Source organism: Callionymus lyra, chromosome 10 (assembly GCF_982586985.1).
Source record: "Callionymus lyra chromosome 10, fCalLyr1.hap1.1, whole genome shotgun sequence".
Lineage (NCBI taxonomy): Eukaryota > Metazoa > Chordata > Actinopteri > Syngnathiformes > Callionymidae > Callionymus > Callionymus lyra.
The window spans coordinates 12,252,459-12,279,606 of NC_141827.1; the positions used below are offsets into that span (position 1 = coordinate 12,252,459).

Sequence of the window (27,148 nt, forward strand, 5' to 3'; positions counted from 1 at the left end):
CTAAAGGACTAATACAGAAGTAAATCTGTTCAATTAAGAGTCGTCTTGACTCACTTTTATTCAAAGTCTTTCCTCTCGTCCACTGCAGTCATGAGCACGAATGGCTTGAATCTATGGATGCATGTACGACTCCGGCTTTGCCACACATGCAAGTAAAGAAATCAACCCAAGAAACGAGATTATATTAAATGAATGTTGTAAAAAATGAACACATACAATTGAGCTTCTCTCTGAAAACACAACGATATTCTCTGAAGTGTTTCCAGCATCGGGTCACTCGACCTCTGCGAGCAAGTTTTGTCTTCCACTTCTTGGACTTTCTGTAAATATCTGAAGCCTGTGTTCTGACCGCTGGAAACCAGGATGAGTCTGGCACGCCGAGTCAGAGTCTCCCCCGAGGAAGATCTGGACTGAATAATTCAAGAGCTGGTGGGAAAAGTGATCCTACCTGGTGTATCCATCGATTGAACAGTAAAGCATGGCTGGCATTATAGTCTGTCTGCGATCGCTCTTAGGAACAGAAGCAGCGTCTCTCAGAGCTCAGTCCTACAAGTGTTAATGGGAAGAATAAAGAGGAGCAGATTATAGTTTGTTTAACACGTTGTGATGCTTAATATTCCTAGTTTACATCCTTCTCATGTTTCTCTCTGCTTCTTCTCTTTTATGTTGTTCTTGCCTCCTCACACGCCAACGCCTCCTTTCACCTCTATTTTCCAGCACTCTCGCACTTCCTTTCAAATCATCCCTCCACAGCTTCTTCCATTCAGCCGATGCGAGGATATCATTCTGTGTCCTTCCAACGTGTCCTTCAGGACTTTTTTCCCTCTTTTCAAATCTGCAACCTTAACTCCAGGGTCCTGCTGAGACGAAAGACTTAAATCTAGAACCAGGGTTTGATGATCAAAAGGGGCATATTCATTTCCAGCCAGATGATGGAGGGAGGAGAGACGTCAACACGTCAATTTTTCATATACTGCACTCCAGGAATCTAAAACCACAGCCAGCAATACCTTCGACAATCCATCCACAGTGAAGTTTCTGTGAAGGTGTCGTTACTATACTTTCTCATGACTCATTGCAGGTGGATTGTTTTTTTTTAATGAGCTCCCACAGTGTTGAACTTTCAGTCAATGAATACAATCATTTGTATTGTCTTTGTATTGTATTGTATTGTCTGTTAAAACATTTTAAACACTCACCCTTTAGCAAATGTTTAATAAAACGTTAAAAAATAATGAACAGTGGCAGCAATGGTGCCACTATTATATTTTGGATGAGAATGAGAATTCTGACCTGCTCTAGTCGAAGAACTAACATTTCTCTGATCCTTAAAACTCTTCACTGGTTCTTAATTTGAGAACTATTCATGGTCAGACTCCTCCTTCCATCAGTGATCTGATCCAGCCTTACACCCCAGCTCGGGCTCTGAGGTCTGTGGATCAGAATCTACTGATGGTTCCTGAATACGGCTCAGGACCAGAGGAGAGAAATCCTTCCAGGCTGTTGCTCCTAAGCTTTGGAACGATCTTCCTCTCCCTCTGTGTTTGATGATCTACTGACTCCTTCAAGAAACATCTTAAGACATATGTATCTTGGCCTTTTAAAGTATATATTTTAACTGTGTATTGTTTTTGATTGTTAAAGCGCTTTGTGACCCTGGTCTAGAAAGGCGCTTTACAAATGACTATTACTTGCTTACTTGCTAGCTTCTTTATTTACAGTATTGTAGTGACGAAGCCAAGTCAATGTGCAACTGCCGTGTCGTCCATCAAGTAGGCCACACTCTGACCTTCTTTAGGAGAACACAACTTGTGGTGCTCCTGCCAGAAGGTGAAATCAATAAAAGAAGACCTTTGCTTCTTCAGCGTGTTAAGGACTCACGTAGTGCATACATACCAAACAGCTCCTATAATAGTTGAATGCGAGCAAGAGGTTGGGGGGTTAGCTTTGTGAGCCCAATATAGATTCTCCGCCCACCACAAGTCTCCATGCAGCCGTAAAATACGCCCCCGATGAAAACCTTTGCCCTCAGAGCATATGTGCTCCCAACATTTCTAGGGAATATCATGTTGGAATGAATGTCAAATGTATGTGCAGCTGAGATGCTTTGATGTTGCTCAGGAATAATACCAGATAACTTACTTGTACAAAGTGTAAAACCAAAGTTTGGGAAACAATGTGATGACAAATAGATGTTTTTGTTCTCAATTTATTGTATTTATATTGTATTCATTCTATTATAAACTGTATTCCATTACACAACATAAAAAAAGCAATACATATTTCTTTTAAAAGACAGGAAGATGCATTTTACTGTTATAAGTTTGTTGGTATAAGTATCAGCAATAGAACTACACAAAGCCTTTTAGTTGATATCAATTGATGGAGTATCTTTATCTGCTGCTGTAGAAGCTATTTTAGTAGTGAGTGTGTGTAAAAATATCTTTAAATGTCAGCTGTAATTGCAAACAAGGTTTCTACCGCAACAAGTGCCATATTTTGATAAATCTTTCTTATATATATTTACATATATACACCAGTGACTATGTAATGGATGGAGGAACCACCTTGTCTAAGACAACAAAAACGAGAGTAAGTCATTCTACATCCTTGAAAATAGGGGAATTCAAAAATGGAATTAAGTTAAATCTGGTTATCAATGTAAGTAAGTAAGTGAGTAATGGTTGTTTCTAAAGCGCCTTTCTAGACCAGGGTCACACAGCTCTTGAACAATAAAAAAAAATAAAACAACAGTTAACTATATATTATAAAAAGCCAAGTTCCAAAGCTTAGGAGCAACAGCCTGGAAGGATTTCTCAGGAACAGTGTTCAGGAACCATCAGTAGATTCTGATCCACAGACCTCAGAGCCCGAGCTGGGGTGTAAGTCTGGATCAGATCAGTGATGTAAAGAGGAGTCTGACCATGAATAGATCTGAAATTAAGAACCAGAATTTTAATTTTTTTTTTAATAAACTAACATACATTTTGCCACTTACTCCGCCACCTGCTGTGCTCTGGAAATATAGTCACTTTTTTAAATGCATCATTTTTTGACTAAACATAATTCACACTATGTATATTAAACATGCGCTTGAATACAAGAAACAAAGAGAGGTAAAGGCGAGAAGTCAGCAGGAACATATAGTCTGGACTTGTAGAAAGGAGTGGACTTGATAAATGAAAGGTCTTCTCATCAAAAATGGCTTCATTATTATCCCAAACGTTTGTGCTTTTAATCATGACCACGAAACGAAGGGAAATTAAATGTAAAACTTCCCGACTTATCTTAATTTCACCATAGCAACGACGGACAGACATGAATGTTTTATCTCTTCATTCCCAATAGAAAAAGTATTTTCCGTTGCTGTTTCTATTTCAGTTTGCATTTGAATCAAAAACATGGGACAATTTAGAGCAACATTGTTGAGACTTTAACTGTTCACTGCCTGATCCTGGTAAATAAAATTAAAATGCTTTTCCCTGCCAGAGAAAACCCTGGTCTATTTCTGTTTCCCTCCCTAAGGACCTGATGCTTCCTCACAGAGGAGCACATGAATGAATTCTTACACATATTCTAGGACATAAATTCACTTTGCTCCATTTTCTTGTTCTTACATTTGATTTCCTTCTCTGTCACCGTTCTCGTCTTTCCACTGTTTCCCTCGTGAACAGAGACACATCATTCTAAATCCATCCTCCGCATCCTTCCTGCATCTCTGATCTTTTCATGACCTGATTTACATATGGAAGTTTTCAGGAGATGGTTCTAATCCCTATTGGTATTGACAGAAGATCACGTAACATTACATACGAACCTGGAACCACGTGATTTTGACTTATTGTCGCAACCTGTCCCTAGATTCTGTTTCTATAAATAGTACTTGATAACAGCTTCATTACATCTTGTTCCCTCTGCTGAAATAAAATTATTTTCCTCTGATGCTTCAGAATCGCCTGATGTTGTTTTTTTAATTGAATATTATGATGTTAAAAGTTTGCAAGATGTAGAGAACAGACCAGCATTTTGGAAACACAGTTCAAGATCTAATGAGACAATGTGGACATTATTGTATTTAAATAAATGTATATATTATCAAATTTCATTGGACATTTTTTTTAAATAGTGTTACACAAGGCTTTTCTAGCAACACATCTCAGCCTACCTCTGTACTGTACCAAATGACGAAGATGATCAAATATTTACCGCAAATCATGAAGCATTAGCCAATCAGAGCCTAGATGTTATGGTGACATATGCAGGGAAACTTCTTCAAGAACAAAAACACAAGTTAAATGAGGGTTGAATGAACGCAAACCTTTCTCAAAGATTCTGCAGCACCAATCCACGGGCGTGAGGATCATTTCTGGCGTCAAATTCCATTGGTTCTGCCGATGCCTACCTACCTATAGAAAATAATCTCTTCAAAAGAGACTCAACATTCACTGCTGCTCAGCATGGAGGACACCTAATGATCTGTGGTCTACCAGGCGTAATTTTCCTCAAGAAGCGCCTGAGGATGTTTTATCCGGGAAAAAACTCAGCCTGTATACAAAAACTGCAGCCTTCGCTCGACCGAATGAACAAAAGAAGTGACTGTACATCACTTGTAGGTTGTTGCACGGTGACATATATTTTAAAAGCAAATAAAATCAACTCTCCTGACAGTTTCAACATGATGATAATTCAGTGTTTCTTCAAACGTTGCTCTAGTTTGGGAAACATTTTCGGCGAGGCTTTCAAATCCAGGGCAGGAGAGTTGTTGACGAGGGCTTTGTGGAAGGAGGATGTTTCTGGGGTAACGGTAGGTAATAAAAGAATCACTTTGATGAGGGTTTGTTCAGTGAATCTCGTCTTGAATACACTCAGGTTGAGCTCCTGCTGGGTGGGGGGGGGGCTGTTTGAAGTTGCCGTTCATTTGAATTCTGCTTTTGTTCCTCTTCTTGATGGAGCAGCTTGTTGCATGAAAGCAAAATCTGTATTCGTCTTGAAGCTAACATGTTGTGAAACAGCCAATCGCTGCGCTGGTAAATGTACACACATTCGCTTTGAAGCGGCGGTGATCTGATCAGTCACAGCTCCCTCTGGGCTTCTTCCTGTTTTAATAGTAGATAATGATTCACCATGAAAACAAATAATAATTTTCTGATGGTCAGCTGACATAATGCTAGAAGTGAGACACAAAAATCTTCCCTTACAAATCTCGAATCCTTAATTCATTCAGAGTGCAAGATTGAAAATATTGTTTTTGCCTCCCCCGGTGTCAGAACAAGATAATAGCTTCTTTTGCGTCACCTCATTTGTTTTCTTTTTCTGGACCCTTCATCTCAAACATTAATTGTCCACTTACTACTCTGTATTCACGAGGAAGAGGATCTAGTCAAATACAATAAAAACAGTCAGAACTTTATTACCATGACAGTTACTTACCACTCATATATATTCTATTTTCCTGCAGTAGAATTAAAGAATAAGACACATGGTGTCTTACTGTCAAAAAATATCCTTCCTATACTTTATGCCTTTTGTATTGAAATACGCCGAATGTGACTAAAGCGAAACGAAACCTGGAAGGTGAATCTGTGTGCATCAAGTGTCAGTGTAATGAAATCAACTTCCTTCCTTTGAACTGTTGAAGCAAATTTCAAATTGCATTCAAGACGCTCCTGCTAATGGAGCTTAGCTGTAATTTGATCAGAAACCTTGTCTCGGAGCGGCTTTTGCTTCTGTGAAAGTCAAATTGCAGTTCTAAAAAACATTTTCAATTTTATCTAAAATACCTATAATAGGATACAAATCTATTCATTTTGTTGATGGAGTTTCTGTTTATGTCTTGCATTACAAAGTCCATGTGAAGAGCAAACTTTCATTTTTAGCGACACCAGTATTAATGGCTCTCCTGAGGAACTCATGAACCTCAGCTGGACACACGATAAAAAGAACAAAGGCACAAGCGTAGGGTCGGAAAGTAAATGGATCAAAGTAATGTGAGGCTTGAATGCAGCAGATAATGGAGGCACCATTAGAGGTGTTTTGGGTAGCCGGCAGATAACTGCAGAATGTATGAGGACAACAGTGGAACAGTGACGCTGGAGAGCCACATTTCTTTCCTTCTGTCAAATATATGGAAGGGTCTCACACACTCTTTGTTAGTGTTGAATGTTTACAGTAATAAATTATTTATTGCACTTGTTCTTGTCTTTATGAATCTACTGTCTGTTTTGCTGTGTGCTGCAATAACAATCTCCTGAAGGAGACCTCCAGAGGGATTAATAAAGTTTTATCTTTCTATAAAGGTCATATACACTTTTACATGTTTAGGAAACACATTCACTCCATCCTCTCAATCTACAGGAGGTCCATCACCCACTTGTCTTCCACTACTTAGCTCTGGGTCACATGGGCAGCAGCCAGAACAAAGAGACCCAGATTTTCCTCTCCCTAGACTCCTTCTCCAGCTTATGTGGGAGAATTTCCAGTGGTCCCCACTTCCCAGGTTAACCAGGATACAAGTGTCCTGGATCTGCTTCAGGTCCTCACCCAGCTAGACATGCCTGGATCAACTCCATAGAGAGTCATCCAGGAAGGATCCCTAAAAGATGCCCAGTACTCGAGCCACTATACAGAGAGAGGTAGTCAGGATTGTATTATGTTGTAAAATAAAAGCCAGATGTGTCAAGTAAAGAGGCTTGATAACTATGGTCCTCCAGATGAGCCACTACATCCCCACCATGTTATCTACGCTGTATTGTAATGCTGAGTTCTTATTACACCTTAAGTTGGAACAACATTTCCTTGTGGTTACTGACCCATTTCTGCTTTTTACATCCATACTTTAGAGTCACATTGATTTTCCAGTGGTTTTAAAATCTGGTATACAGGTTTTGCTTTCTGAATTTTATACAAAAAAATTGAACAAACAAAAAAGGATTGTTTTGCTATCCATGATATCATCAAACCAACCAAACAGATCAACATCCACTGGGGATCCTGGTTTTCTTCGACTCACTGGTCACACAAGTCAACTATCTTGTCACGATCAGAGTCACATTGGAATTGGAATTACGGCCCAATTTCGATTAGTATGATGAGAAACTACTTTCTTAAGACTCTAAGGTAGAGTATCCACACTTTTATCACGTATTTCTTGGAATTTCACAAGCTCGATGTGAGAGGTGTCCCTCGATTCTAACAGCAGAACTGCTGCAGTACAACGTGGAATACTAATTATATCAATTTGAAATGTAATATAATTCATTTGTAGCAAGTTCTCTCACAGATACATGTTCTAATTCATAAAATAACTACATCCTTTTAAACCCCAAATAAACCTTCTGACTCTTGTGTTTGTATTCCATTCATGTAGAAATGCTAAAGTAAACAACATTCAATGACCTGAAACCGAATAAAAAAAAGGTGATTTCCCAAACCTCATGTTTTAATCTTCTGTTGCTCTTTGGCAAAACAGAAAGTAGGGAAAGATCAGACCAGCTTGAGGCTGATAAAAGAAACTAGTAGAAGGTGGATAATAACAGCGACTGCCGGCGAGAATGGATCAAGTTGAGAGCTGGAATAAGAGAAGCCGTCCGTCTGACATCTTGAGTGGAGCACGGTTGCCTGCGACGTGCTGGAGCCGGGAGAAAGCAGGAGGGCAATACTGTTGACTATAACGCAGCCTCTGGCAGCTTTTACCAAAAGGTCAGAACAGTAGAATGGAGGTGTTACACATAAGCTGGCAACGCAAACCGCAAAATTGAGTTATTAAGTCAAAGAGCCGAAAACACATTATGTATTAAAAACTCCACCAGCATGGGCTTAAAACTGAAATATATACACACCGAACACTGCACCATTCTGTGACATATTTAGGTGGTAAATTATGCTTTTTGCACATTGTTCCCATATATTGAAAGCCAAGATAAACACCTATTAATGAAACAATGATTTATTTCTGTTCCATCGCTCTGAGGTGATTTACTAGAGAAACGTCAAATGGAGGAGAGAGACTATTCTTTCTCCACAAACAACTGTAACACGTCAAGTGCGTTGCAAAAGTCTCACCACAAAAGGTGGCGATAAACAATCTCTATCACCACATGAGCAGCTTTGAAAACACTTGAGCAGGTGACGGATCCAAGAATGTGCCAAAGCAATAGTAGGTCAGGTGTCTGTTTTTTTTTTCAGATCAACAGCATATGAAAGACTGATATTGTTCCAAATAATAAGAGGACATGTTGTAAGAATAACTTAGGTAGCAGCAAAAAGGGATGATATCCAGTGAGTTTCATAGATGTGCTAAATGAGGACATAAAGAGGTAGAACAAAGGAGGTGAAGGAGGAGGAGGAGGAGGAAGAGAAAGTACTAAAACTAATTGCTGCCGTTGTTTCAACATGGTTTTCATGAGACACAGACTAATTGGTCATATACTAGTTATTTCTTCTCATGCATCGCAAAGAAAAGTGGTTTTACGTTTCACACTTCCTATCCTTTCACCTTGAACACCTTGAGAAATTATTAGTATTCAAGTTGGTTTTGTTTTCACGATTACTGGTCGTGCTTAAAGTCGGGATGATTGAACAAGAGACTTGATACTGACCTCTGTGATTACAGGGCTTGTGTGTCTATTATCTGCTCTCTTAGACCAGTGACTCACTGCAGCAGGTTGTCACCAACGTTCGACACGAAACACACACCGGCTGCTCACGTCGACTGAAGACAGAAAGAAGAATCTTTCTGGTCAAGAAGTGATTCTCAATGAAGTGTTGAACTGGTACTTAACAGCATAATGAGCGACAATATCAATGATCGCTCAGCCTCTCATTTAATCTGCAAGCTTCATAGTTTGCAGACTGAGGAGACACAAGCTGAAATGCTTTTAGAGGGTGCGTGAGAAGGTCATGGAATCTTGGCAACAGTTTTTTAATTAATATTTTTGAGGAACATGTGAGCCCAGATAAAAAAGGTGAAGATGAACGTGTCATTACGATAATTAGAAATCATTCATACGTTTCAGGTGCTGTATTGTAATCAAATGTGGGACCATCTGTCTCTTGTCAAATTAAAGGAACATAGGCAGCATTTTGTACGGAGGGTTTTACGTAACCAGTAACCTTGAAAATATTAAAGTATATTAATCCTGTCCAATTTCTATACCAAACCTGGTTAAACGGAGGCTTCAGCACCAGGTCCATCATTATCATCATTATTATTATGTTCATTTCCTTGCATTTACTTTTATTGTTTAAATCGGCATTTGTCAAATTTAACATGAATTCACTCATATATTCATGTATACAATTATTCTTAAATTATTTATTGACGATGTCAATTGAAAGAAATTGAGCCGAATCAAAAAAAGTTGAATTGCATCTTCATTATGATGAAACATCCAATGGCCAAATGCATCACACCAAATTTTGTTGACCACAAAGTACAAACTAATAATGCACATATATGAAAGTGTTGCACTGTAAACAATGGCAAACTAAAAAAACATGGTTAAGGTGTTTGGGGAGCGATGTAGTAGAATGATAAGAAAGTAAGTAATGGATATGTAATGTATTGTTTTAGATTGTTAAAGCGGTTTGTGACCCTGGTCTAGAAAAAGCACTTCAACTACAATCAAAAACAATACATAATTAAAATATATACTATAATAGACTAAGACACATAAGACAAACACAGGAGTTCCAGAAAATCAAGTAAAAGCCTGAACAAATAAAAACGTCTTAAGATGTTTCTTGAAGGAGTCAGTAGATCATCAAACACAGAGAGAGAGGAAGATCGTTCCAAAGCTTAGGAGCAACAGTCTGGAAGGATTTCTCTCCTCTGGTCCTGAAGTGTGTTCAGGAACCATCAGTAGATTCTGATCCACAGACCTCAGAGCCCAAGCTGGGGTGTAAGGCTGGGTCAGATCACTGATGTAAGGAGGAGTCTGACCATGAATAGATCTGAAAGTAAGAACCAGAATTTTAAAATTGATCCTGAAAGAAACTGGAAGCCAATGAAGAGTTTTAAGGATCGTGGAAATGTGAGTTCTTCTACTAGAGCAGGTCAGAATTCTCGCTGCAAAGTTTTGTATCAACTGCAGGCGGGACAGCTCCTTATTTTTTAGACAAGGAAATAAACTGTGGCAACATTTTTCTAAGTTAAGAACATCTTTTTAAAATCGGTGTTTATTTCAGACACAAGCCGTGGAGCATAACTCATACATATAAGAGAGGCTGCATAAGAATTGATCAAGGGCCGCCTGTGCTTGGCTCTGGTTTCCCTCCTGGATCAGAACACATGTGCAGGACATAATCCAGACCTGATTCCGGTCTCTTTGACTCCATCATCTAAAGGAATCTAATCTCTCTCTCTCTCTTTTTATGTTTTCAGGAATCTCCTCGACAAAGACACCTTCTCCAAGTCAGACCCTTGTAAGTAATGATTTCACCCTCTTATCTCTTGTTTTCCATGAAGATTCTTCTGACTTGAGCTGCAGCTATTTGAGGATCATACAGTTTTTTTTATTACACATCTTAAGCCAACCATCAATTTTCTGATGAGTTCTCTCTCACCATTGATTTCTCTTTTCCAAACGACAACACCGTTTGTCTCAAACTGCTCTTCTGTCATCTCCCCACAGTGTGTGTTCTCTACACACAAGGCGTCGAGACCAAACAGTGGAGAGAGGTGAGCCGCACACACCTGTACACCAGGCCTGGACGTCCGTTTTTTCTGTCGTGTGTGTCATTGTGTGTTATGAAACGAAAACGTTTACAATGATGTCATTTTAGGATGCTGTAAATGTGCCTCTGCAGTTTAATGATCATCTGTTTGTTCGGCATATTTAGACAGAAGCCTCAAACTAATTAACTCTCAAATCTAATTTAAAACCCAAGAAAACAACAGTTCCTCAGCCTTGAACTAATTAAAATAAAGAGATAGAAATATTGGAAACCAATTATTGTGTTTTTTTTTGTAAAAGTCTTTATAAAAGGCTCTGACACCCTTCCTGAGAAGTTTAGCAGGTTTATTGTAATGATGGTAAACTACTGTGGCTTCGTAGAATGTACTTTTTTTAAGAGAATTTGATTTGACTTATTGAGGATCATCAAGCCCGATCCTTCACACAGATGGACATGATGTGATGATAAGCGACGACAAGGGCAGTATTATTCGTGCTCTTGGCACTGAAGGGAGGACACTTGCCTCATTGATTTTAAAATCTACAAAATAATGTGTTTAGGGGGTTTCAGCTGACAGACAGTGTACGCTATGAAAAGTCTTGTTGATATGAAGCCTTGTCTTCACACTGCTGCTGAATAGTAAGAGTGTTCTGTGGTGTGTCTGTGTGTGTGTGTGTGTGAGTGATGGGTGTTCTCGTGTCCTCGGGCTCCCCCAAAACTTTTGCACCTCCAGAGAGAGTGAGATCTTGAAGACACACTCAAACTGGAGTGACCTAAATACATCAGGCAATGATGTCTGGAGCATGAAAACATGAGCTTAACTGACATTTAAATGTAACAAATAAGGATTTAGACAAAATTAATGTAACAGATCATTTTCTGTTGTTACGTTTCTCTGCTACAAAACAAACACATCTATGGTCAATTATTTGTGGAACGCTGCAGAAAGATTCAGAGTACTAAAGGGGCACAGTAAATGGGAATACCCCTGCCAGGGAGGTCACCCACTTGCCTTTCATGTCAGTTAGCAAAACAGTTTCAAAACACACCTCAAAAGAATGAAATGCTTGTGAAATATTATTATTTTAGGATTCACCCCTCTCTAAATACAGTCCTAATAAGCTCATTTCTACATCATCATGGTTTTAAAGCGAAATACAATAATATATATATATATATAATTGTATATGTAATATACATGTAAATGTGCAATGACAGCAGGTAAATAAAAAGCACAAACTGGATGAACTTTTGTCGTTCAGTGTAGGTCTGCATTCTCTTCAGCACTTTACTATTCAAATATGTTGATGCTCGTATAAATATCAAATATTAAATCATATTTTCTGACAGCTGTGCCAGAAGAAGGATCCTACAAGGGAAATGATATTCTTTGAATGACTCATCTAAGGGGAAGATTAACTACAAGGTCATTCAGAGACTTACAAGCCAAGACTTGTTAAAGCAGTAGCCCACCATGGGCCTGTTAAAAAATAACTTTCATGCAATAACCTGTTTAACACTGAATTGAGAGTTCATGGCGTGTATTGTTTTTGTGTGATAATCAATTTAATAATTTTAGAAAGAATTTCATATCTTAATTTATGTCTCAAACTCATCAAGTGTTCCTGCAAGAAAAGGTTTCCAGTTTCTTCGCTATCTGCCCACAACAAGTTCCCCTGGTCATGGAGGTGGAGACAATTGTCTTAAATATTGTCCAAGCCTGACAGCTTGTTCCACTCAACCCTATAGAGGCTTTCACTTCTGATCTCAGTCACAAAAGAAAGAACGTTTTAGGATGTTTTCCCTGCAGGAACTGACATATCAAGTGGCTGCAGTTTCATGGGTTTGCTCACCTGACAAGACACAACAATGGAAGTCGCCATCCGTTCATACAGTGACAGGATTGAATTAAAGAAGAATCCAGGGTGTGCAAGGAAGGTGTAATGACTCACATGCATTTGAATAAAAAGTGTAGGCTCGACACAAAAAACGTGGATGTGGAGAAGGTGGGACGCAGATGTTCAAACAGGTCCTTTAACTACTTACAATGTGGCGGATATTCTCCTCGTGCAAGTTTCGCTTAATTGATGAACTATTTATTTAAGTCTTAAAACTGAAACGGAAAACTTATTTCTGCCACAGTAGCGACTCATTTTAGGAGACTTAACTGGGATTTGACATGGAAGACCACTTCCTTCTCCTTCCTCCACCGGAGCCCATAGTGTAGTTGTAATCCTTCCCCTCCAGTGTGGGAACAAACTGGGCTCTTATTGAGCCGAAAAGCCAGTCGACATTAGAGGAAGTGTAGAGAGAAGCAGAGCTCTTCATCCCCTCAGCACTGTATGTCTCCTTAACTCACCGTGATTCCATCACTACACTTTGTTTCCTTAGCTCAGGGGACTTTAAACCAAACACCAGAGGGTTGGTGTCAGAGAGCATCGAAAACTCTCGGCTTCACACCAATTAAAAAAAGAATTGTTTACCTTCCTGGAACGTGTGAACTTCTGGAGTTTTATCTAAACTGTTTATCTTCCATGTAAGAAATAGAGCAGATACTAGTACCATGACGGCATCAGTTCTGATATAGACATAATCCGTTCCATTTTCTGTAATTATATAAAAGTAGTAAAAAGCAATGTTGTAAAAATATTTAAACAAATCTTTAACCAAAATGTTATAAAATTGACAAAACATAGCACGGATATACATATGTGCAAAATAATGTAATGTAGTTCAGCTTATTTTGCTATAAATACGTTCATGTTTAATATTCAATCATAGTTACTAGTTTATGTCACCATGATGTTCTCTTGTCACTTATTCTCTCTGCTATTGTAGCTAAATATTTCATGCTCATATGACAGTTGAAGGCAAGGTGGTTCCCTCCACTGGTGAGCTGCTCATGAATCCTTTCCAATCATAAATCATCAACATTGACAGTTAAAATCAAGAACAGAACTGCCATTGGATTCAGATGTCATTGTTTGCCATGAAAGGGGATGTTGAACTTCCTACGCCTGCACTGTTATGTGTTAAAATAAGAGATTTCAGTTTAATTCTGGGCAGCGCAGATAAACTGTGTTGCTTGTTGTTGTGACATATTTTGGGACAAAACTTATTTCTGCTAAATCTGTAGACAAGTGGAAGAAAACAAGCAAGGATTGAAGACACCATTGAAATAGCCGTCTCTTAAATAAGTAGGGTATTTCAGTTTTAAGTGCACTGCTTTATTATACACTGAAAGACAAGGCACTTACTCAGGCAGTGCTCAAATTTGGACAGGGTAGTACTGTCTGAAATGAAACAATCTGCTACACACTTACCGGAAATGAGCTTCTTCTTCTACTACTTTTGAACTCTGATTACAACCAGCCGTTAGAACCATATCGCAGACACTTGACAGCACTTTTCTTCAATTGAAACAAGTTAGTAAGTTTTGTTTCATTGTGTTATTATTGTTGTTGTGTTGTTTTGTGGAAAAATGACTGTTTTCTTGAGACATTTGCGTCGGTATCTGCTCGGAAGACTTGTCGTCAGTGACGTAGCTTCAGTTCAGCGTCATCTACGTCACTAAGATGGCGGCTGTTAAGGGTGGAAATTGTCCATTGATGGCTCGCCATTTGAGTGCGCCAATTGAATTCCCATTGCGCACTGCATTTTTGCACACTGATCATTGGGAAGCACCTGAGCAATAAAATATTAAGTGTAAGTGCAGAAGTGCGCGATTTGGGACACACCCGGAGTCATTTTTAAATATCAACAACTCATATGGAAACTTCATATGAATGGAAGGGGAATTTCGATTAAAGATGGTTAATGTAACGAAGAAAAGTTGTTTATATGATCAAATTCCATTAGGAATCACAATTCCAGAGACAGGAGAGTCAATAATACGACGAGAGAAAATTCCTGTCGGCCCTTCATGTTTCATGTTTTATGTCTCTTGTGTGAGAAAGTTTGACACCATTCCCATTCCTAATTCACTGGAGTCTCTCTCCCAGCTCCTCAGGGTGAGGGCTGGTCCAACAGTTTGTCATCTGTAGGTTTTGAGTTTGTGGGAGGAAACCCGGAGGAAGTCAAAGCAAGCACAGACTTAAGCAGTGTGTTCAGTGTCAGAGGTTTAAATTGGTAAAGAGAAACTGATCTAAAATGAGTTGATGTTATTAAAATCTGCCTGGTGATCACAATGGAACAACCGTCATACTTCAATTAGACTCATACTTGGATGAAAATGTGTTTAATTGTGACATTTTTTTTACATCAGCTTTGAAAATCCCCCTGATTAGGAATTCTAAATCTTCTCCTCCCACACATTTCCCACACTCCCTCCTTTATAACCCACTCGAGTTCTCAACTTGCCGATATACCTGCTGTGGCTCACAAATTGTTGCCATCTTCCTCTGCTTTTATCTGCCTTTCTCTGTGGGTTTTGCCGCCGTAATTAATGTGGTGAAGCGGTGGGGATCAACAAAGCAAGGAACCCGCTCTTGTTTGCAGAGAAAACGCATCTTTAAGTAGAGCTTTCATAACTGTGTGAGCCAAGAAAAAAACATGTTTTTGTTAAACTGGTTTCCTGCTCGCATTAATTCAATTGTATTTGTGCTTCCACAGTTTGGCAGAACTGAGGTGATTGACAACACACTGAACCCAGACTTTGTCAGGAAGTACATCCTCGACTACTTCTTTGAAGAAAAGCAAAACCTCCGCTTTGACCTGTGAGTGAAACACTTTTTTTTATGTCAGTGCTCAATAAAGATTTATATGCATTACATTGTTTGCACTTTTTGTCATTTTTAGCTTTTGTCTTGTGTGCCAATTCAAAATGATTCCAACTGTAGTTGTCAAACAAACCAGTTTTCACACAAATGCAACGTTTGCACATGCTTGTGTAACTAGTCACCTAACTATATTAGGGCTATTATAATGTTGAGTTGACACTGATCAATCTATTGTCAGGATTCATCTGTTTAAATAATTCTCAGACTTCTACTTCTTCTTCAGCTGGAGCGAGGTCAAGATAGGAAGTAGATCACAGACCATCTGAGTTCGTTGAGAGCAGCATCTCAAAGTGAACTAGTCTGAATTACTTTACAATTCTTGAAAAACAAAATACGGCAACAAGTCACAACAGAAGCATAAAATATTGACAAAAAGTGTACGTGAATTAGTCTCCTTCCTTCTACTTCTCTGCTCGCCTGCAGCATTGTGTTAAAAGTTTGTGTTAAGCTGCGAAGTCTTTTCAAATCAACAAATACAGTTTGATCAAATGCTTTAGATTTCTCAAAAACCGACAGTGCACCTGATAATCTGGTGTGCCTTATGAATTACTCTGGTTTTACTTACTGGCCTTGGACTAACTCAAAAAAGTTACATGACACTACAAAGCCTTTATTTGTGGATGATAAAAGAAAAATATTTTTCAAGTTTTCTGTATCCTGATGGCTTGAGTTTCATTGATATGCAGACGACACCCTGCTTCACATTTAAGTTAAATAATGACATGACAGTCTGACACATGACACTCATGATTCCACGGCAGACAAAGTAATCAGGGATATCCTTAAAAAAGTAAATCTTAAAAAAAGCATATATCCCAAATATACTGAACGGCAACCAAAATGTTGTTACAATAAATAAACCAACAAAAATGAACGAATCGACAACAATGCTGTGATTAAAATGATTGATGTGTTTTAACCATTGTTTTAATTTCTTAATGAATGAACCAAATTGTGAGCTTCTTGGCAGCGACATCATAGGAATTCCCCGCTGACTTGCGCAGCTTAATTGCAGTTTAAGTCATTCATTCAGATGTTAAATAGACCCAAACACACATGAAACAATCACTGAAGTCTTTTTGATTTTCCTCCAAATCATTTTGCCACTGAAAAGAAGTTACTCCCCAATAATTGACTAATGCTTTATCACTTTGTGTCTGAAGGATTTGCCAAAATGAAGTGTTTTATATTAAATATATTCCTGTTTTGTTGCTTCTTTTTTAGGTATGACGTTGACTCCAAAAGTCCAGATCTTTCCAAACATGTGAGTGGACGTAATTAGTTCTTACCTCAAACCACAGATAAGTTAATACGGTTCTCTAAAAAGACAGTTGAACGTAGATCATATTGAAGAATGGTATGAACTCTATCTGTGGTCAGTAGTCGGCTTCTAGTTGTTGCATGTTTTAATCTGACAGAATAAAGCAACTTTGCACTGCTGTTAAAACGTGGTTGAAAATCATCCAAGTAGAATTTGTGATGATTATTTTCTCTTTTTTTTCATGGAAACATGATCATTTCAATGCTTTTAAATGTTTGTTTTTACTCTACACATAAACATTAAACCTGCTGTGTAGAAGATAGAAACAACGACAACCAAAAGCATTGATTTAAAACAAATATATTTGGTGCAAGTTTTGATTTTTAAAATATATTACAACATTTAGGTGAATAGAAAGAAATGACTGAATGTTGCTTTTATTACATTATATGTAACTGTATTAATCCCTTTTGTATATATCCTTATTTATGTATATATAATTCGAGTACTATTATATATATTATATCCAATCCAGGTTTACAATAGTTGATGAATTTAGTGCACTACTGACAACATCTTTTCCTTGATTTTCTGGAACTCCTGTTGTGTTATCAGTTGTATCTTGACCTTTAAAGTATATACTTTATTGAATATTGTTTTGATTGTTTAAGCGCTTTGTGACCCTGGTCTAGAAAAGCGCTATACAAATAAAAATGACTTACTTACTTACTTACTGTCTGTTCTCCAAGATATAAAGGGCCAATATAAAACTCTATTGTTTACTCAAAGATCTTGAAATGTTACGTGCTGCTGCTTTAAGGTCAAGGTCCTAAACATGCGGAACATTTGGTTGTATAAAAATCATGATGGGATTCAGAGCTGACTCTCACACGCTTCCTGAAAAGAAAACAACCTTCACATATTCTAAAATGCGTCGCAGGTATCAGGATAAATAAAATAGAAAACTGATTTGTACCAGAGGCGTTAGCTTTTCCTTCATCAACAGATTTGGCATGAACCATTTCTTTTTTTACGCTCAGCATGTCAGCACTTTTTTTTTTTTTACATAGCGCTTCATGTGTAGGAGTCTGTGAAGTTTTGTTTCGATGTTTTTATGTGGATTGTTATTGTTGTCAATGTCGTTGTTCCTGCTGCTGCCCACCTCTCTGGAAGCCTGCAGAACTCCACGTAGGTCCCAGAATCTTAAAAGAAAAACAACATGCTTGCTCCCCAAACATCCGTCCTTTACCCGAAGCCAGTCGAAAGAGAACTCCGTCAGGCAGTGATTTCATTAATCTTGCATACAAAAAAACTGAGTATTGTAACGTTATTCAAATCACTGGTCGTGATTCCAACATCTTCATCAAACTCAAGAAACGAGGCGTTTGTTCACAAGCACGGAACAAACACCGTTGAAATCAAGATGTTTCATTTAAGACACTAATTTCTCATGTATTTTTTTTGCACATTTGCTTCTGGCCAAAGCAAGAGAATAAAATAAAAAGTTCACCATGATAAGTTCAATTCAAATATATCACGATCAACTCATGCTTGCAAGGTTGAAGATCAAGAGTTGCTTGTTTTATTTGCGAAATTAATAACTCCAGCTCTATTGAGCTTAATCTCTATTGTTACCGTTTACGTGATAAAGGTTGGCTCAATGGATACAGTATTTATACAAAATGTCCTTCAATATTGGAGGCTAAACTATTTTTAAATGTTTATAAGTGGTAAACATTCAGCTTTGCAAGCATGTTCTCACCTGAGGTGAATCTATTTCCATCCTTAGTTTTCACACCTTTAGCCCACTGCATCGTTCATCCATGCTTCGTGCACATTGAAAATGTATAAGAAACAAGAAGTGAATTGGACACATAACTCAAAAGTCTGGGGGGCCAATCAGATCCACTTTAATTTGATGTCGCCCTGAAAAAGCTTTAAAATAAAAAGGGGTCGGGGTCAAGGTGACCCCGAAGGGCATAAAACAAATGTGTTTGAGGTATCCCTTGTGTTGTCTCTGAGTGTAGGTGAACAAACTCCCTGAGTACAACAAACACATATTTAGTAGTGAAGCTTGTCGACCCTATGATAACACAAGGGATTCCTCAAACACATTTGTTTTCCGCCCTTCGGGTCACCTTGACCCAGAGATAACACAAGGGTTAACACTTTGGCCCCTGAAACGATTGAGTTTGAGATTGAATATTTTTCTAGGTAAACAATAACATTGCTTTTCACTTCCTGCCTCTCTGCCTCTGAACCTCAGGACTTCTTGGGTCAGATGGTCTGCACTCTTGGGGAGATCGTTGGATCACCGGCCAGCAGACTAGAGAAACCCCTGGGGTGAGTTCAGAACGCCATTTCATTTAAAGGGTAATAAATGTGAAACTCTCCTTACTCGCACACATGTTACAAATGTTGACGTCTTCCTCTCCAAGATGCAGTAAGTCTCTCATCATGACCATGTTTTGAACTTATTACTTTATAAAGTTCTCCCCCGGTCTGAAACCTCGGCGAACAAGAGGTTACAAGAGCTTAGTCCATTATAACGCAATAATGGTCTTCACTCCATTATGAAGCAATAATGATCTTCACTAATTGTCTTCACTTCGATATTGGTCTTCACACCCTGCTTTGTTTATGCAATGAGTCCCTTGGAGGTGGAGTCTTCCTGGATTCAGGACGCTGTGAGACAAACCTTGATGCTTGAGCAATCACAGCAAAGTTGGTGTTGTTACAGTTAACAAGATTTTTGCTCTCAGAAATCCAAGTTCTTTCAGTGTTAAGCACATTTTCTAATCGGAATTTTTCAATGAAAAGAGAGTTTTGTACAAACAGTCACATACTGAGGATACAATAGAGGTCCAACATCTATTTCTTCTTAAAAAAATAAATAAATAAACAATTTCCCAAAGGAGACCTCCTGAGGGATCAATAAAGTTTTACCTTACCTTACCTTATTTTAGAGACACTTAAATTAACACATTATTTGTCTTATAACTCACTACATTTACATACTCTAAAACAGCTCCAAAAACATGTGTCAGTGTCTGAGGTTACAGATTTTGAGTCACAAACTGAACAATTTTGTAGTTGAAAAACATACATTATGGATATTGTGGCATCATTTTTCTGAAGTAAAGGAAGTCGTATCCATTTTTTTTTTCTGCTGCAGGCAAAATAAAGAGTGGGTTCTATAAGTGCTGTGAGTCCACATGATTATTTGACTGAAGTAGCGAGTTATTACAAGCTAATTATCCTTCAAGGTTCATCTTGCATGTGACGATAGATCTCAGATTGAACCCAGATGATAATATCCACATTTGCAGGAAGAGAAAGTCATTAAAAAAAAAAGGTGAGGAGGGGAGCGCATCAGGCTGTTGGAAGGGAAAAAAAACACTGATCAAAGAAACCAAGAAGCACATCCGCAAAATGTTTTCTCCGGATCATTACTGTCATTAAGGGAAATGTCTTCGCCTGCAGCTAGTCTCAGATGTCGAAAAACAATAATAACCTGTCGTTAAACATAAAGTGTGAGATGTGTAGAGGAAACGTCGATTCATTTCGGATTAGTTTGCTCACACATCTGAGCGCCGTACCTTCGAACATCGCGACTAAACGTAGCATTTTGTTCTTTGGGTGAAAATAATGAAGTGCAGACATAAAAAGATTTACAATAAAATACTTCCTACTATGATACACGTGCCTCTACGTCTAATGTATTTTTTCTGTGTGTGTGTGTTGTCTGATGAGGATATTCCTGCTGCGGTTTTATTTCACATTCAAATATGCGTCTCACTGTGACACTCTCGGATAAACAACTTGTCAACCCAGTGTTCAACCAAATATTTCATAAAAGTTGCAGAGACTCCATCTATTTCAGAGGTTGATTGATAGAACCCGAAAATGAGATGTGTTTACACAGACTTGTCTGGTTTACGAATCCGTTTCACTTCGGCCCAGTCGTCAGGATTTTCGTTCGTGTTTAATTACGCAGCAACAAATTGAGTGCAAATCAATTCCCCTTTCTAAATCAATTTGGGAAAACAAACTTTAGTCGAAACCAGCGATTGATACGACTGCTAATTTAGCTGAGTGATTCAACATTTGGGTGCTGTTGTGTTATATTTATGACTCTGCTGTGGCTCTTCTTTCCTAATTTCACCATGTGATGCTTTCAGTGAAACACAATTTACATCTAAACCTAAAATGTTTTTTCTGTCTTTCATGAATGTTTTATTATTTACAAATTGTTCCATTGCAGGCCTCATATGTGTTTTTAATGAATACTCAGATTCTGGCGCCTCCTTATATTGACACGTGCTGTTTCCACTAACATTTTGGATATATATGAATATTATTGCAGATATTTATACATACCAATACATTTTTGAATGTTGATTTATTTTTTATGTGCCTTATTGCTTTTATTTAAGTCCCACAAACACAGTTGACGAACGTTTTTCTATATAAACTGTCACGATATATACAAGTACAGGTGAGAGTAACCAGCAGACAACTTTTACAATAGTAAGTAAGTAATTTTTATTTATATAGCGCTTTTCCAGACCATGGTCACAAAGCGCTTAAACAACCAAAACAATATTCAATAAAGTATATACTTTAAAGGTCAAGATAAAACTGAGAACACAACAGAAAATCCAGAAAATCAAGGAAAAGCCTGAGCAAATAAAAATAATATAATACTTTAATAAATAACAAGCCCAAGTTATACAATACCACACATACTAAACATTGAGTTATTTGTTACATAACTTTAGGTTCTACGAAGAGTGCAAAGCCCTATAACCAAGCTTTGCTATTGGTTATCCTCGAGGCAAATACTGAAGATCGGTAGAGGGCGGAGCACTATGATGTACAACCCTCAAGTTATTTGTCCTATAACTTGAGGTTCTACGAATAGAGTAAAGCCCTATAACCAAGCATTGCTATAGGTAAAACCTCAAGGCCAATACTGAAACTCAGGAAGAGCAATTATCACGTGAAGACGCTTGTTTAAGTCAAGTTTATATATTTTTTTTCAAACCTGTAAACTAGTGAAAATGAGTGAAGGATTCATTTTCCGGGTCTCAAGGTCGGTCTGTGAACATAATGCCAACATAATACTGGTCAAAAAAAATCGTTGTGGACCTTAATATAAAGTATATGAAAGCCTTTTGTTGTAAAAATGTATAAAACATAGTATATAACTAAAGGTTATTTGTAAAGCACCTTTCTAGACCAGGGTCAAAGCGCTTTAATGATCAAAAACAATACACATTTAAAATATATACTTTAAAAAGGCCAAGATACATAAGACAAAGACAGGAGTCCCAGAAATTCAGGAAAAGCCTGCACAAATGAAAATGTCTTGAGATTGTTTCTTGAAGGAGTCAGTAGATCATCAAACACAGAGGGATCCGGAAGCGTGTTCAGGAACCATCAGTAGATTTTGATCCACAGACCTCAGAGCCCGAGCTGGGGTGTAAGGCTGGATCAGATCAGTGATGTAAGGAGGAGTCTGACCATGAATAGATCTGAAAGTAAGAACCAGAATTTTAAAATTGATCCTGAAAGAAACTGGCAGCCAGTGAAGAGTTTTAAAGATCAGGGAAATGTGAGTTCTTCTACTAGAGCGGGTCAGAATTCTTGCTGCAGAGTTTTGTATTAACTGAAGGCGAGACAGATCCTTCTTGTTTAGACATGAAAACAAACTGTTACAATAGTCTAAACGAGAAGATACAAACACATGGACTACAAGCTCCAGATCGAAAAAAACATGTGTTGAAGGGGATCAACATTGCTGATTGATGGTTGTAAATAAACTGAATCTGTTTCATAATTTTTATGAAGAAAATGGAGCGTTTTCTCATATCCCAAAGCAACTACGCTTATGTCAAATTCAACGTGCAAACGAGTGTCTCTAATCGCTACATTTCAGGGTTGAGACGAAATTAGTTATTTTGCTTTTACTTACTACTCATCGTCGTCATCTACAACCACTTGTACAAAGAAGTAAGTAAGTAAGTAATTTATATTTGTATAGCGCTTTTCCAGACCAGGGTCCCAAAGCGCTTAAACAATCAAAACAATATTCAATAAAGTATATACTTTAAAGGTCAAGATAAAACTGATAACACAACAGGAGTTCCAGAAAATCAAGGAAAAGCCTGAACAAATAAAAACGTCTTCAGATGTTTCTTGAAGGAGTCAGTAGATCATCAAACACAGAGGGAGAGGAAGATCGTTCCAAAGCTTAGGAGCAACAGTCTGGAAGGATTTCTCTCCTCCTAACCATCAGTAGATTCTGATCCACAGACCTCAGAGCCCGAGCTGGGGTGTAAGGCTGGATCAGATCACTGATGTAAGGAGGAGTCTGACCATGAATAGCTCTGAAAGTAAGAACCAGAATTTTAAAGCTGATCCTGAAAGAAACTGGAAGCCAGTGAAGAGTTTTAAGGATCGGAGAAATCGGAGAAAAAAAAAGAAGGCAAAGACACGGGTGGCGGTGGGGGTGTGAGTGGGTGATGACCAAACGTGAGTATATTTAAGATACATAAACCATATTTCAACCTTTGTGCCAGAGCGTCTCAGCTTTGATCTGCACCCAACAACTGATGACGGGAGTGACAGACACTTGGAGAGAGAGCCGGATAAAAAAGGTAGCGAAGACGACGTGAGCAGAAGCGTCATTAAGAGTCGAGAGCAGAATGAAGAGCGAAAGCTACACTTGGCCTCTGACGGCTTCTGCGCTGCTCATCTGTCGGCGCAGATCAGCCAGCCACACAAGCAGAAGGCGGCGAGATCGTTTGTGAAGGAGAAGCGTAGCATGTGTTTCAAGACTGGACGACCGCCCGGGCGTGATGACGACTCAAACTGACACCGCTGTCTGTGTGTGGGATGAGACGCGTACACAGAGGCTGATTCATTTGACTGGAAATGTTGGTGTGAAGATGGAGAACCAGGGACACAAACACGACCCAATATTTGTGTGACAGCCTGTTGAAGGCAGATAAAGACAATCTTCGATATTTTTGATTTCCGAGAAGCCAAAATATTTTTTGGTAAATCTAGTCTGCAAATCGTTATTTTCTATTATAGGAAAAAGAATCAGCGACAAAATGAGAGGATACTAATCTTAGGTTAAAAGTGTGTTTTTCAGATTAAAAAATATGACTCAAAACTGCGACACAGGACTGTCAAACAGCAAGGCTCTCTGGGTATTTTTCTCAAACTATTGCACGGACAAATACATGTAGATTCTTGAGCATCGATTGTTCTAATGAACTGACCACGTTATTTTTAGATGCTGCCAAAGGCGACGCGGTTCATTTGAAGTCACTCATTAGCAAAGTAAATCAGCCACTTCTGCACAAGCACTGACATTAACGTAACCTTTGCTGCAGCGCGCCGCGCTGACAGCCAGTGAGAAAGACAGACCATCACCAAGTTTAACTCAGTGAACACAGAAGGAAGAACAAAAAGCAGTTACGTATCAATTTGAAGTTAAAGCAGATGAAGTTACACAGCTGGCTTCACCGCTAAATGTCTCTCATCTTACCATCTTTAAACCATTCTTTCCAAGGTTTTTTTTTAGTTGCGGAACTAGACCGAAAAAGAACAAAAAGAAAAATGAATAAACCATTTACATGTATGGACAGTCGCCTCTTCTTCATATTCTTTGAACTTCTTTTGACGCCGTCTCCTTCTGTTGATATGACGACCGGCTATTTGTAAGAAGAGCGAGCGTTGCTCCTCGTCGTCACCTATCTCCAATATGCAGATGCATGAGACGCCTGCTCAGCCATGCAGCTGGCTGCTCCTCTTGCTGACATTTTTTTTAGATGATAGCAATGTTTGTTTGTTTTTTTGGCTTCTCATGAAAAGTGACATTTTCTAGTTATGAGAGTTGATTAACAGCAGAATTTAACGTTGTTGGTCGTCAGTGTCAATTTGTGTCGCTCTTATGTTGGAAGATTCTCGCTGCTGCTGCTGATGCCGATGGATGGTTTTTAATTGGCGTGTTTTTGTTTGTACTCCCGCTCTCGCCTATTTTTTGTTTTATGAGTCGAGGCAACAGCGACTTAACTGTTTGATTGTGGAGCTTCATATGTGCGAAAGGCTTCTTTCTACATATTTTTTATTTGTTCTTACACATGACTGCTCCTCAAATGCACCCCTATGTAACCTAGTTGTTTTATGTTGTAATGTCATCTTAACAAACAGGTTTAAAACAATTGATCAGAAGATTCCCATTCATCCCTGTCATCATTTAACACCACCATTCCCTCATTTGTTAATCGCTTGAGATGAGTTGCCTGAGTAAAGATGTCATATCCATCCTTGGCAGCAGATTCAACAAGTACAAAACAGGAGTGTTTTTCACTTTTACATGCCCTCATTGGGGCCAGATAAGCTCATGCATACCATTATGTTTTTGACCCTTACATCAGCATCACATGTCTTCTTCCTGAGCTCTATCACTGGCTTTTAAATCGAAATGAGGTCGAATCGTTGGCTCCTGATGTGATCATGCACCACATAAACTCACTCAATGATTGTATTTTTTTGTATTTATACAGCTTCTTAATCACACTCTATATCTTCTAACCCCAGAATCTCTTGAGAAATCTTGTTTCTTAATAGATGCCATTGTAGCACCATCACTGACGGCTGTGTTCGTGAAGCAGTGGCAGGACCGAGGGAAAAGACCTCCTGTTTACCAGCTTTAAAGGTCATGATTTTTGTTAGGAACCAGGGCATCGAATGTTAAGCATGAGGCTCCCATAGACCCGCGTTGTATAATGTGGTGACAAACAAATGGATAAAGAACTGAGCTGTGTCTCAAATCACATACTTCTATTAGTGCGCTGGCGGTTAGTATGCATCAGGATAGTGTACGTACTAACTAGTACACATTTCCCAACAGATAGTATGTCACGACTCCTCCCAACCTGGGAGGCCAACCCACCTAATTTTTCTCTCTCACTGTATCCTCTTTCACTCTTTCCTCTGTCCACCTGTTTACCCCCCCATCCTTCCTGACAACCTATCACAGCAGGAGGCCGTCAACAATGAGTCTGGTTCTGCTCTAGGTTTCTGCCTTCTAAAAGAACATTTTTCACACCACGATGTGATTCACTCATTGTTAAATTGCTGGGATACGTTTTTCTTTCTTCACTATAGTCTTACTTCAACTGTAGTGTCTTGAGATAACTTTGTTATGATAAGACACTTTAAATAATATTGAATTGATTTTAACGATGATTGCAACCAGCTGTAGGAACAGTATCACCAACACCAACACGTTATGCATGATTCGATCAAGAAATATGAGAAACTAAATATTTGCGAGATATTTACGCCGGTATCAGCACCGAAGACGTTTCATCCTCCTACTGGCTGGTGCTGGAAATGCACTTGTAAGTATATGCATATATATATATATATATATATATATATGATACATATGACGTAACTTCCATTTACAATGCAACATCACTAAGATGGCGGCTGTTTAGTGTAGAAAGTGTCCATCGATCCGTAGTCAGTTCACATACTAAGTAAGAATTGAGAGACATTTATGCACTAAAAAGTTTAAGTACGTAAGTATGCAATTTGAGACACAGCTCTCTATATATAATGGAGAAACATGCAGAGCAGAGCACATTAAAATACAAATATTATTTAATCTTAAAATATTTTATTCAACGATACCATTTAAAGATGTGTTCAATTATTAGAATTAGTTTTAAGATAAGTGAAATACTCAATTGAAAGAAAACAATACAATACTAAAAGTAAATACGAAACAGGTTAGGAATCTGACTTAAAGCTGGGAACTCAGACAAAGAAGAGACATCAGATTCGATTTAAAGTCACAACCATTATACTAATGATGAGGAGAGATGAATGCAGTATCTTTTCCCATTTTCACAAGTGGGAGCTGTTGTGGTCGCACCTTTATACGCCAACGTAAGTTATTTATTACCCGTGAAACAGGAACAAAGTACTATATAACATATGTTGTGAAATGAAGCATCGGCCGTGTGTCTTTTACAGCTTTTAACATTCTTCAGACAGATGCAACCGAAGCAAAGGTTAACATTTAGTATCCTGTGGTTCAACAAATTTCAACAAGACTCAACCCACTAACTCAGTATTTTCCCATCGTAAACATAATAAATAATTCAGTTTCATTCGTCTACAAGTCTGTAAAACTGTAGCAGTGGCTTCAATCCAGCTGGTGTTTAAATGCCGGTGAAAAGAGCACTTGGCTGAGGCACTTTAAAAGCCAACACATTAAGGGAAGCTAGAAAGCACACAACATCCGCAGAAGTGACACGCTCATTCAACCGTCTGCCAGGCACTAATAGAGGTCTGGAACTCTGGACTGTTAAAGCTGTCCTTCTCTTCCTCTCAACGGATCCACCAT

General features: G+C 38.4%; 1 protein-coding gene across 2 annotated transcripts in view; it reads left to right on the top strand.

Moving 5' to 3' along the window:
• Window positions 1-27,148, top strand: part of cpne5b (copine Vb) — a 78,483-nt gene that overhangs the window by 11,421 nt on the left and 39,914 nt on the right. Inside the window, exons 2-7 of one of the 2 annotated variants that reach the window (XM_087800321.1) lie at window positions 10,382-10,422; window positions 10,632-10,678; window positions 15,286-15,389; window positions 16,677-16,716; window positions 17,887-17,901; window positions 18,980-19,056. In XM_087800321.1, the coding sequence (XP_087656447.1) occupies window positions 10,382-10,422; window positions 10,632-10,678; window positions 15,286-15,389; window positions 16,677-16,716; window positions 17,887-17,901; window positions 18,980-19,056 (324 nt within the window). The remainder of the gene's footprint in view (window positions 1-10,381; window positions 10,423-10,631; window positions 10,679-15,285; window positions 15,390-16,676; window positions 16,717-17,886; window positions 17,902-18,979; window positions 19,057-27,148) is intronic. The other variant, XM_087800322.1, reaches the window with a different exon arrangement.